The sequence below is a fragment of the Coregonus lavaretus genome, assembly GCF_964263955.1.
Source record: "Coregonus lavaretus genome assembly, contig: HAP1_SCAFFOLD_617, whole genome shotgun sequence".
In the NCBI taxonomy this organism is placed as follows: domain Eukaryota; kingdom Metazoa; phylum Chordata; class Actinopteri; order Salmoniformes; family Salmonidae; genus Coregonus; species Coregonus lavaretus.
This window is the reverse complement of record NW_028160416.1, coordinates 193935-207901: the sequence shown is the minus strand read 5'-3', so window position 1 is coordinate 207901 and position 13967 is coordinate 193935. Positions and strand designations below refer to the sequence as shown.

The 13967-nt window shown below is 43.8% G+C and overlaps 1 protein-coding gene across 1 annotated transcript; it reads left to right on the top strand.

The window, feature by feature from the left end:
- The first annotated feature begins 310 nt into the window (after positions 1–310).
- On the top strand, positions 311–8114 carry LOC311121857 (NLR family CARD domain-containing protein 3-like). Its single transcript, XM_084196295.1, has 5 exons — positions 311–488; positions 618–846; positions 1257–3046; positions 6903–6939; positions 7437–8114. Exons 2-5 carry the CDS (start codon positions 636–638, stop codon positions 7958–7960), a joined length of 2562 nt encoding a protein of 853 aa, XP_084052421.1. The 5' UTR covers positions 311–488; positions 618–635; the 3' UTR covers positions 7961–8114.
- The last annotated feature ends 5853 nt before the right edge of the window (positions 8115–13967 follow it).

Sequence of the window (13967 nt, the reverse complement as noted above, 5' to 3'; positions counted from 1 at the left end):
ACAAGTCTATGAATCAACCTCTAAACTTTAGAGAGGGAGACTTTTCTAGTGAACAAAGGTAAGAAGAACTCATGGGTCATGGTCAGTGAGTTAAACAACACTGTCTCTAGTCATTTTACCATTTATTTTTGTTGTTTTCATAATCCATAGGCTATTCCTTTTTTCCATTTTCATAGTCCTGAAACAATATTAAACAAACACAACATTCCCTCCCTGTGTGTGTGTGTGTGTGTGTGTGTGTGTGTGTGTGTGTGTGTGTGTGTGTGTGTGTGTGTGTGTGTGTGTGTGTGTGTGTGTGTGTGTGTGTGTGTGTGTGTGTGTGTGTGTGTGTGTGTGTGTGTGTGTGTGTGTGTGTGTGTGCACTCCCTGGATGAGGAGATGTAATCTCATGTTTTGTCCCCAGAAACCAACAGGAGAGATCAGAGTCAGAGATTCTCAGTGGTCAGTCTTCCCAGAGTCATCAAACAGACCTGGCCTCCATATTCAGTGTATGTGGTCCTGTTATGTACATATGTTTTTGTTTACATCAAGTAAAGTTGATCTGTCAATCATTCATTCATGTGTTAATGAGAAAGCATTTAGTCTCTTGCTTAACTTATTTACTTGATTTATTTCAGTTGCTTGAAGAGAATATTATGACATTTGTGAAGAACGAGCTGAAGATGTTCAAGAGGATTCTTAGTCCAGAACTCCCAGAAGGCTTTGAGAGTCAGAAGCAGGATAAGGAAGTGGTGGATGCTGAAGATGAGAAGCAGGAGAGCAGTGCCAGAGAGGGGGCTCTGAAGATCACACTGCACGTCCTGAGGAAAATGAACCAGAAGGAGCTTGCTGACACACTGGAGAAAAGTAAGAGCTGTCTGCCTCATGTTGAATGCTGTTTTAGAACATTTAAAAGCTGTAGCTAAAGTACAGCTAAAGTAGCTGTGTAACTCAATGATATTGTAGCAGCCTTAACACAACACCTAGTGACCTCATCAAGTAGCAGCAGGGATGTGTTGTGTTGATTCATTTAGACAGAGAGAAGAGAAGAGGAGAGAGAGAGAGAGACAGAGAGAGAGAGAGAGAGAGAGAGAGAGAGAGAAAGATCATAATAATATAATCAGTCACACCAGTCTGTAATGCATTATGAAAACATTTACACATTTATACAGTCAGTTAAGAGAATAAAGTATTATCATTTAAAATGTTATAACAGTCCTAGAATACTGTAGGCATTAAAACAGACGTAATATTAATATGTTCTGTGTTATTTCTAGATTCAGATGAGCGTGCTGTGATTCTTCAACGTGAACTCAAATCTAATCTAAAGAAGAAGTTTCAATGTGTATTTGAGGGGATCGCTAAACAAGGAAACCCAACACTTCTCAATAAGATCTACACAGAGCTCTACATCACAGTGGGTGGAACAGGAGAGGTCAATAATGAACATGAGCTGAGACAGATTGAGACAACAACCAGGAAACAAGCAAGACCAGAGACTGCAGTCAAATGTAACGACATCTTCAAACCCTTAACTGGACAAGACAAACTTATCAGAACTGTGCTGACAAAGGGAGTCGCTGGCATTGGAAAAACAGTCTCTGTGCAGAAGTTCATTCTGGACTGGGCTGAAGGAAAAGCAAATCAGGATGTCCAATTTGTATTTTCATTCCCTTTCCGGGAGCTGAATTTGATGAAAAAGGAAAAACACACTTTGATTGAACTTCTCAATCACTTCTCAATGGAAACCAAAGAATCAAGAATCTCCAACTACGACAAGTACAAAGTTCTGTTCATCTTTGATGGTCTGGATGAGTGCCGACTGCCCCTAGACTTCCAGAAGAACAAGATCTGTTGTGACGTCACAAAGTCAACCTCAGTGGATGTTCTGCTGACAAATCTCATCAAGGGAAATCTGCTTCCCTCTGCTCTCCTCTGGATAACTACCCAACCTGCAGCAGCCAATAAGATCCCTTCAGGGTGTGTTCACCAGGTGACAGAGGTACGAGGGTTCAATGACCCACAGAAGGAGGAGTACTTCAGGAAGAGATTCAGTGATGAGGACCTGGCCAGCAGAATCATCTCACACATAAAGACATCAAGGAGCCTCCACATCATGTGCCACATTCCAGTCTTCTGTTGGATTTCTGCAACAGTCCTTGAACACATGTTGAGTACAGACAAGACAGAAGAGATGCCCAAGACACTGACTGAGATGTACTCACACCTTGTGGAGTTTCATACCAAACAGAAGAATGAAAAGTATCTTGGGAAAGAAGAGACAGGTCCACACTGGAATAAAGAGAGCATTCTGTCACTGGGAAAACTGGCTTTTCAACAGCTTGTTGAGGGCAATCTGATTTTCTATAAAAAAGACCTGAAAAGGGCTGGCATTGATGTCAATGACGCATCAGTGTACTCAGGATTGTGCACACAGATCTTTAAAGAGGAATGTGGGCTGTACCAGGACAAGGTCTACTGCTTTGTGCATCTGAGCATTCAGGAGTTTCTGGCTGCTGTATATGTGTTCCTCTCATTCATCAACAACAATGAGAATCTAATGGCCGAACCTCAATCAACCAGGAACTTTTTTGCACTGTTCAGAGACAAGCCTGAAGTTACTTTGTACAAGAGTGCTGTGGATAAAGCCTTACAAAGTGAGACAGGAAACCTGGACCTTTTCCTCCGCTTCCTTCTGGGCCTCTCACTGGAGTCCAATCAGAAGTACTTACGAGGTCTACTGACAAAGACAAGAAGCAGCTCACAGAGCCATGAAGAAATAGTCAATTACATCAAGGAGAAGATCAGGGAGAATCCCTCTCCAGAGAGGTGCATCAATCTGTTCCACTGTCTGAATGAACTGAATGACCATTCTCTAGTGGAGGAGATCCAAAGCTACCTGAGATCAGGAAGTCTCTCAGAAGCCAAACTGTCACCTGCACAGTGGTCAGCTCTGGTCTTTGTGTTGCTGACTTCAGAAAAGGAGCTGGATGTGTTTGACCTGAAGAAATACTCCAGATCAGAGGAAGGTCTTCTGAGGCTGCTGCCAGTGGTCAAAGCCTCCAGAGCTGCTCTGTGAGTACATAAAATGACTTTTAAGTACTAATCATCAGGAAGAAATATTCAGTTTAGAGAAATATATGTATTATTGAAAAACATATTGAATCAATGCATTGATGTTCACATTAGTATAACAATATGACCATACAATTCTAGGAGATGGAAGATGAATCTATATGTTGTTTAAGAGAATAAACCAAATGCATCTGCCATTGTCCTTCTACACTACTGGTGTTAAATTAACAGTGTGTTTGTGAAATCATGATGATCTCTCTGTCAGGCTGTCAGGCTGTCTAGTCACAGAGAAAGGCTGTGCTTCTCTGGTCTCAGCTCTGAAGTCAAACCTCTCACACCTGAGAGAGCTGGACCTGAGTAACAATGACCTGAAGGATACAGGAGTGAAGCTGCTCTCTGCTGGACTGGGGAATCCCCACTGTAAACTGGAGACTCTGAGGTCAGTATTCCTGTATCACTCAATGACCACACACACTGGACACACTCTGGACACACACACACACACACACACTGGACACACACACACACACACAAACACACTGGACACACACACACACACACACACACACACACACACACACACACACACACACACACACACACACACCCACACACACACTGGACACACCCCCACTGGACACACACACTGGACACACACACACACATACTGGGCACACACACACAAGAACACAATGGACACACACACACACTGGACACACACACACACACACACACACACACACACTGGACACACACACACACACACACACACACACACACACACACACACACACACACTGGACACACACACACACACACACACACACACAAAAACACAATGGACACACACACACTGGACACACACACACACACACACACACACACACACACACACAAAAACACAATGGACACACACACACTGGACACACACACACACACACACACACACACTGGACACACACACACACACCCACACACACACACACTGGACACACACACACACACACACACACTGGACACACACACACACACACACACACACACACACACACACACACACACACACACACTGGACACACACCCACACACACACACACTGGACACACACACACTGGACACACACACACACACACACACACACACACACACACACACACACACACACACACACACACACTGGACACACACACACACACCCACACACACACACACTGGACACACATACACTGGACACACAATGATTAATTTAGAAACATGTTATCTATTGTTAATAATGATACATTCATTCATTTATGTACAGTACCAGTCAAAATTTTGGACACACCTACTCATTCAAGGGCTTTTCTTTATTTTTACTATTTTCTACATTGTAAAATAATAGTGAAGACATTAAAACTATGAAATAACACATATGGAATCATGTAGTAACCAAAAAAGTGTTAAACAAATAAAATATAGAATTAGCCACCCTGTGCCTTGATGACAGCTTTGCACACTCTTGGCATTCTCTCAACCAGCTTCACCTGGAATGCTTTTCCAACAGTCTTGAAGGAGTTCCCACATATGCTGAGCACTTGTTGGCTGCTTTTCCTTCCCTCTGCCGTCCGACTCATCCCAAACCATCTCAATTGGGTTGAGGTCAGGTGATTGTGGATGCCAGGTCATCTGATGCAGCACTCAATCACTCTCCTTCTTGGTCAAATAGCCCTTACACAGCCTGGAAGTGTGTTGGCCTGGAAGTGTGTTGTCCTGTTGAAAAACAAATGATAGTCCCACTAAGCCCAAACCAGATGGGATGGCGTATCACTGCAGAATGCTGTGGTAGCCATGCTGGATAAGTGTGCCTTGAATTCTAAATAAATCACAAACAGTGTCACCAGCAAAGCACCCCCACACCATAACACCCCCTCCTCCATGCTTTACGGTGGGAACTACACATGCCGAGATCATCCGTTCACCCACACTGCTTCTCACAAAGACACGGCGGTTGGAACCAAAAATCGCCCATTTGGACTCCAGACCAATGGACAAATGTCCACCTGTGTAATGTCTATTGCTCGGCCCAAGCAGGTCTCTTCTTATTATTGGTGTCCTTTAGTAGTGATTTCTTTGCAGCAATTCGACCATGAAGGCCTGATTCACACAGTCTCCTCTGAACAGTTGATGTTGAGATGTGTCTGTGACTTGAACTTTGTGATGCATTTATTTGGGCTGCAATTTCTGAGGCTGGTAACTCTAATGAACTTATCCTCTGCAGCAGAGGTAACTCTGGGTCTTCCATTCCTGTGGCGGTCCTCATGAGAGCCAGTTTCATCATAGCGCTTGATGTTTTTTGCGACTGCACTTGAAGAAATGTTCGAAGTTCTTGAAATGTTCCGTATTGACTGGCCGTCATGTCTTAAAGTTATGATGGACTGTCGTTTCTCTTTGCCTATTTGAGCTGTTCTTGCCATAATATGGACTTGGTCTTTTACCAAATAGGGCCATCTTCTTTATACCCCCCTACCTTGTCATAACACAACTGATTGGCTCAAACACATTAAGAAGGAAATAAATTCCACAAATTAACTTTTAAGAAGGCCCACCTGTTAATTGAAATGCATTCCAGGTGACTACCTCATGAAGCTGGTTGAGAGAATGCCAAGAGTGTGCAAAGCTGTCATCAAGGCAAAGGGTGGCTATTTGAAGAATCTCAAATATAAAATAGATTTGGATTAATTTAACACTTTTTTGGTTACTACATGATTCCATATGTGTTATTTCATAGTTTTGATGTCTTCACTATTATTCTGCAATGTAAAAAATAGTAAAAATAAAGAAAAACCCTTGAATGTGTTGGTGTGTCCAAACCTTTGACTGGTACTGTATATATACTGTCACGAACTCTGATGCGGATGTGTTGCGAATCAATAGCAGGACACAGGAGCTCAGTTAATCCAGACTTTACTAGAAAATCCAAAAATCATAACACGGGTCAAACAACCCGGAGGCGAAACATACGCCACAGTGCGTAAAACACTCCCAAACCGAACTGCGCACGAACAATAGTGCGACGGTAAAACAAAGAGAGTCTAGCAAACAGCACTGCACCAAACGACAGGAAAACAATTACACACAACACATGACAAACAAATGGAACAATATATAGGGTACAAAATCACACTAACAGGGAACAGGTGCACAACAACTAGACAAAACCAAACGAACATCGAAAACATCCAACGGTGGCAGCTAGTACTCCGGGGACGACGAACGCCGAAACCTGCCCGAACAAGGAGGAGGAGCAGCCTCGGCCGAAACCGTGACATATACATATGTATATATGAATAGATATGGCAGGTTTCAGGACTCTGATGTATCTGAAATTGTTGAAAGAATAAATTTTCACACCAATGAATAGCAGTGTGATTTTTAATATGATTTGACTCTTTGCAGGCTGTCAGGCTGTCTAGTCACAGAGGAAGGCTGTGCTTCTCTGGTCTCAGCTCTGAAGTCAAACCCCTCACACCTGAGAGAGCTGGACCTGAGCTACAATCACCCAGGAGACTCAGGAGTCAGACTGCTCTCTGCTGGACTGGAGGATCCACACTGCAGACTGGAGAAACTCAAGTATGTAGAGGGTTTATGTCAATGTTCATATCAGATATGTTGGAGTTATCAGGCTAGTTAAGACAAACATTCTGACCACCACTTGGACTAAGTTATATAAAGACTGTGTGTGTGTGTGTGTGTGTGTGTGTGTGTGTGTGTGTGTGTGTGTGTGTGTGTGTGTGTGTGTGTGAGAGAGAGTTCAGGTGTATCCCTCAATGACTGTCTGTTCTTCTGCTTACCGCTACAGTGTGGAACATGGTGGAGAGAACACAATGAAACCTGGACTTAGAAAATGTGAGTGTTGACTGCTGTGAAGAATATGACTAAGACTAAGTCTTAATTCAAGTGAAGTCAAAGTCAAAGACCACCATCATTACTTACTTGGTCATATTAAATATCAGCTGTAGTTCTACAGAAGCACAAATCAGGGACACCAAAGTTTACTAAGAGTTGCTTTGACAATGTGTGTGTGTGTGTGTATGTGTGTGTGTGTGGTGTGTTCGTGTTACTTTAGAAATGTGTGTTTGTGATCATGCATGCATACCGGTGTGTGTCCAGTGTGTGTGTGTGTGTGTGTTCAGGATGTGTGTGTGTGTGTGTAATTAATGGGAATAAGTGTGTTTTATATTACCATACAGTATAACATATGATCATGAGCAAATCTCAAGTTACCTTAACTTCTCCTTTTGATACCTAGAAACATCTACATTAAATGAATTAGTGAAAAGTGAGTTAACATTCTAATGTGAAGGATGATGATTTCTAATATTGTGTCTGGTTTCATCCATCAGATATCTGTGATCTCACACTGGACCTAAACACAGTAAACAGATTCCTCTCTCTGTCTGAGGAGAACAGAAAGGTGACATATAGGAGTGAGGAGCAGCCGTATCCTGATCACCCAGAGAGATTTGAGTTCTGTAGACAGGTGCTGTGTAGAGAGGGTCTGACTGGGCGCTGTTACTGGGAGGTAGAGTGGAGTGGGAACATGGCTGGTATAGGAGTGACATATAAAGGAATCAGCAGGAGAGGAAGGGGTGGTGACTGTCTGATTGGATACAATGCCAAGTCCTGGAGTCTGATCTGCTCTGACAACAGTTACTCTGCCTGGCACAATAATAAGTCCACTACCATAGACGTCCCCTCCTCCAGCTCCCACAGAGTAGGAGTGTATCTGGACTGGCCAGCCGGCACTCTGTCCTTCTACAGAGTCTCCTCTGACACACTGACCCACCTGAACACATTCCACTCCACATTCACTGAGCCCCTCTATCCAGGGTTTGGGGTTCATGTTGACTCCTCAGTGTCCCTGTAAATAATAACCATGGTAACACTGACACACACACACACACACACACACACACACACACACACACACACACACACACACACACACACACACACACACACACTGGCACACACACACACACATTAAACACACACACACACACTGCACACACACACACACACACACACACTGGAGACACACACACACACACACACACACACACAAACACACACTGGACAAACACAAACACTGGACACACTCACACTGGACATACAAACACACACACACACTGGGCACACACACTCTGGACACACACACACACTGGATACACACACACACACACACACACACACACACACACTGGACACACACAAACTGGACACAAACACACACACAGACTGGACACACACACACACACACACACTGGACACACACACTGAACAAACACACACACACACACACACACACACACTGGACACACACACGCACATTGGATACACATATACACTGGATACACACACTGAACACATACACTGGACACACACACACACAAACAACACACACACACACTGGAAACACTTAACACACACACACACACACACTGAACACACATACACTGAACACACACACACACATGACACACACACACACACACACTGGACACACACACACACACACACACACTGGACACACACACACACTGGACACAAACACACACACACTGGACACACACACACAGGACACACACACTGGACACACACACACACACAGGACACACACCCACACTGGACACAAACACACACTGGATACACACACACACACACACACACACACACACACACACACACTAGACACACACACACTGGACACACACACACACACTGGACACACACACACACACTGGACACACACGCAGGACAAACACACACACACAAACACACACCGGACACACACACACACACATACACTGGACACACACACACACACACAAACAAACTTGGGACACACACAAACACACACACACAAACACACTGGACACACACACACACTGGACACACACACACACTGGACACACACACACACGCCGGACACACACACACATGTACACTGGACAAACACACACACACTTGACACACACACACACACACACTGTACACACACACTGGACACACACACTGGACACACACATACTGGACACACACAAACACACCCACACACACACACACACACACACTGGACACACACAAACACACACATACACACACACACACACACACACACACACACACACACACACTGGACAAACACACACACTGGACACACACACACACTGGACACACACACACACACACACACACACACACACACACACACACACACACACACTGAACACACACACAGGACACAGACACACACACACTGGACACACACACACTCACTGGACACACACACACACTGGACACACACAAACACACACACACACACACACACACACACACTGGACAAACACACACTGGACACACACACACTGGACACACTCACACTGGACACACACAGGCAGGACAAACACACACACACACACACCGGACACACACACACACACACACACTGAAAACACACACACAAACACACACACACACACACACACACACACACACACTGGACACACACACACACTGAACACACACACACACTGGACACACACACACTGGACACACACACACTGGACACACACACACACACACAAACACACACACACACACACACTGGACACACACACACACTGGACACACACTGGACACACACTGGACACACACTGGACACACACACACACTGGACATACACACACACACTGGACACACACACACACTGAATACACACACACTGGACACACACACACACTGGACACACACACACACACACACTTATACACACACACACTGGACACACACACACACACAAACACACTTGATACACACACACACACACTGGACAAACACACTGGACAAACACACACACACTTGACACACACACACACACACACAGGACACATTTCCATGTGTTGGATTTTGATGAAAGGAAATCCCATATAGCCTACTGGATAGGACTTTGCTATGGCATCTTCTATTTGGGTGTCTCAGGTCAGGTCTGAGCCATGATCAGAATGTGTCTCTGTGTCTATTTCCAGCCCTGCCATTTCGACCTGTCCTGATCTAGTGTTTCACCCCTGACCTCCTCACACCGTCTCACTGTCCATGTCTGCTTTTAGCTCCCACCTCTACTTTTCACTGTGTTATAGTGGACCTTATGTTTGTTATGTCACCTCTGTAACCAGTTATCAAACATACTGACCTTTCTGACCCTATCCCATGGCCCTACTTTGTACAACTGAACATTTGAATTCCTCTATGAGTTTAGTTTAGTGTGCATTTACTTATCTATGTATTTGTTGTATATTGGGGTTGTGCTGCAGAGCATCATGGGGGTTTGTATGTGTTGAGATGATCACGTTCCAGATAAATGGTTGAACTGATTCCTGTCTCCTGTCTCATCGTTATTGAATTGTTGTACAGACGTGGTTATGAATCCAACGAGACATAACAAAAGATTGGCGATGAGTAAGTCTGAATCTACAGGAACTATTCTGTCTGGAAGAAGTGAGTTTTTACAACTGTTTAAAAATGTTATTTTCTGTGGTACAGTCTAGGCTAATGTTAGCACAGTGTATTGCTAGCAGAGGCAAGTGCATAGTCGAGCTAGCTAAGAAAGAGCGTTAACCAGTGGTGTAAAGTACTTAAGTAAAAATACTTTAAAGTACTACTTAAGTAGTTTTTTGGGGGTATGTTGTTGGAACTAAGATGGCAACCACCACACCTCATTGGATCAGCACTTTAATAGATATCATTTATTTAGAACTATCCACTGCTAGGATCCATGGGGCTAGCCAAACAACAATTGCAGCTGAAACCATAAAATAACTCCTGTAGTGGGTTTTACCCAACAGATTGACCGTTAATTATCATTTTTGTGCAAATGTGTACCTTGATTTAGTATATAATTTGTGTTGGGGTGGTCCCAGGAGGGGTTGGAGGGTGGGTTGGGGTGGTCCCAGGAGGGGTTGGAGGGTGGGTTGGGGTGGTCCCAGGAGGGGTTGGAGGGTGGGTTGGGGTGGTCCCAGGAGGGGTTGGAGGGTGGGTTGGGGTGGTCCCAGGAGGGGTTGGAAGGTGGGTTGGGGTGGTCCCAGGAGGGGTTGGAGGGTGGATTGGGGTGGTCCCAGGAGGGGTTGGAGGGTGGGTTGGGGTGGTCCCAGGAAGGGTTGGAGGGTGGGTTGGGGTGGTCCCAGGAGGGGTTGGAGGGTGGGTTGGGGTGGTCCCAGGAGGGGTTGGAGGGTGGGTTGGGGTGGTCCCAGGAGGGGTTGGAGGGTGGGTTGGGGTGGTCCCAGGAGGGGTTGTAGGGTGGGTTGGGGTGGTCCCAGGAGGGGTTGGTGGGTGGGCTGATGCAGCTGAGGTGGGTGATTGTATATGTGGTTTATAATAATTGTATTTAACTGCAATAACTAGTTTCCATAATATACTGATATATATTTTAACAGTATTGTGTCTCTAGCTGTATAACCATTCCTGCTGCTATTTGTTCTGATATACACTACCGTTCAAAAGTTTGGGGTAACTTTGAAATGTCCTTGTTTTCGAAAGAAAAGCAATTTTTTTGTCCATTAAAATAACATCAAATTGATCAGAAATACAGTGTAGACATTGTTAATGTTGTAAATGGCTATTGTAGCTGGAAACGGCTGATTTTTAATGGAATATCTACATAGGTGTACAGAGGCCCATTATCAGCAACCATCAGTCCTGTGTTCTAATGGCACGTTGTGTTTGCTAAGACAAGTGTATCATTTTAAAAGGCTAATTGATCATTAGAAAACCCATTTGTAATTACGTTAGCACAGCTGAAAACTGTTGTGCTGATTAAAGAAGCAATAAAACTGGCCTTCTTGAGACTAGTTGAGTATCTGGATCATCAGCAATTGTGGGTTCGATTACAGCCTCAAAATGTCCAGAAACAAATAATTTTCTTCTAAAACTCGTCAGTCTATTCTTGTTCTGAGAAATGAAGGCTATTCCACGTTCTGTTTCAGCTCAGCGATCTCCCAACCCTGATAATCAAGTGTTTTATTGGTATCTTCCACTAGATGGCAGTAAACACCTGCTGTAACTAGACTACGACTATGTGTTCGGTTTCATACATGCAGTTTCCCAGAGGAGGAGTGCTGATCTAGGATCAGGTCCCCCCTGTCCATCTAATCTGTTTCATTATGATCTAAAAGGCAAAACTGATCCCAGATCAGTACTCCTACTCTTTATGAATACTGTCACAGGTGACTCCTCAAGATGAGGCTCATGATTTATAAGTTATATTCTTTAAGAATCAATTATTATCATTAAATGAACTGCTTTACCATGAACAGATCTGTGAGGTCTTAACTTAAAGGTGCTATATAGACTTTATGGTTATTTAAATGGGGTTGAACATTCATCCCATCAGATTGTATTTTATGATTTCAGAAAAATACTGACTTGGAAGCATCTCTCTGACCTCACCCTGCTGAAACACACCCAAGTAAAGACCACATAGCTACAGTTATATGCTTTTCTGTTTTTACCCACTTTTACAGCCAATGAATGGACTGGTATCAATATGAATCAGTGGAATAAACAGACTAGTTAACCATGAATAATGTTTCCATATCTTGCACTACTCATCTCATATGTATATACTGCATTCTATTCTATAATATTCTACTGTATCTTAGTCAATGCCGCTCTGTCATTGCTTGTCCATATATGTATATATTCTTAAATTCCATTCCTTACTAGTTTTGTGTGTATTGGGTATATGTTGTGAAATTGTTAGATATTACTTGTTAGATATTACTGCACTGTCGGAGCTAGAAGCACAAGCATTTCGCTACACCCGCTATAACATCTGCTAAACACGTGTATGTGACAAATAAAATTTGATTTGATTTGATGAGGACTGTTATTTAATTAATCAATTGTAGAATGCTGTAACGTAACAAAATGTGTAAAAAGTCAAGGGGTCAGAATCCTTTCTGAATGCCCTGTATCCTCCTCTTTCTACCTGGTTTCCTTTTCCTCTGTCAACCACCAGCCTCTCATCTCCAAGACAAATGAATGAGGTGAGAAAAGGAAGAGGTGGATGTACTGAGGCGGCAGGTATTTAAGGGGGTCAGCCGCAGCACTAGCCGGGACTCCGGACTAATCACTAATTCTTACTCTGAATGTATCCTGCAGCGCGTAAGGATACCATATTTGAGTGATCTAATGTAGTGCCACATAACTACCTTCATTAGCAGCCAAGTATCGATCAACATGTCACCAGAATAAGACCCTGGATATTTATTGGAAAGGAGCATCAATCTCATCACCTTGCACGTTCACCATCATTTATTTAACCTGTAGCCCAGGCCCGGCGGTAGGATTAACTCGGCAAGGGGGAATCAGAAATTACTAAGGGGGCACAACTATTTTCGCTTGCTGATAACACAGGGTGGATAATAATCGATAGTACAATTACACACAATGTATTTGCAGCCACGCACGGCTGTCTTGCCGCAAGAATACAGGCTACTGCACCGCTTTACAAACGTGGACAATTCATAACCGGCACGAGAAATTGCAAGTTATGACAACCCTACACAGCTACATGCAAATACCCATCAATCCAATGCAAAACAGTTGCTAATTACCGTAATAACACTTCCTCATGCCAATACAATGCAAAACAGTTGCTAATTACCGTAATAACCCTTCCTCATGCCAATCCAATGCAAAACAGTTGCTAATTACCGTAATAACACTTCCTCATGCCAATACAATGCATTTTCAATGGCGGTAAGCAAACAATAATGTAGAATGCACTACCAGGACTTATCGTTCCAATGCAGCTTGGACGCAGCTACCAAGCTGTCTTCCCACCAGAGTGCCGTCCTACGCTGCGTATGATAACA

Bases quoted from the DNA above. Each gene is read 5' to 3' on its own strand.
- LOC311121857 (XM_084196295.1), top strand. From the start codon at position 636: ATGACATTTGTGAAGAACGAGCTGAAGATGTTCAAGAGGATTCTTAGT. The intron at 3,047-6,902 runs GCTGCTCTGTGA...AGTGTGGAACAT, and splicing joins CAGTGGTCAAAGCCTCCAGA to GGTGGAGAGAACACAATGAA. The intron at 6,940-7,436 runs GTGAGTGTTGAC...TTCATCCATCAG, and splicing joins GAAACCTGGACTTAGAAAAT to ATATCTGTGATCTCACACTG.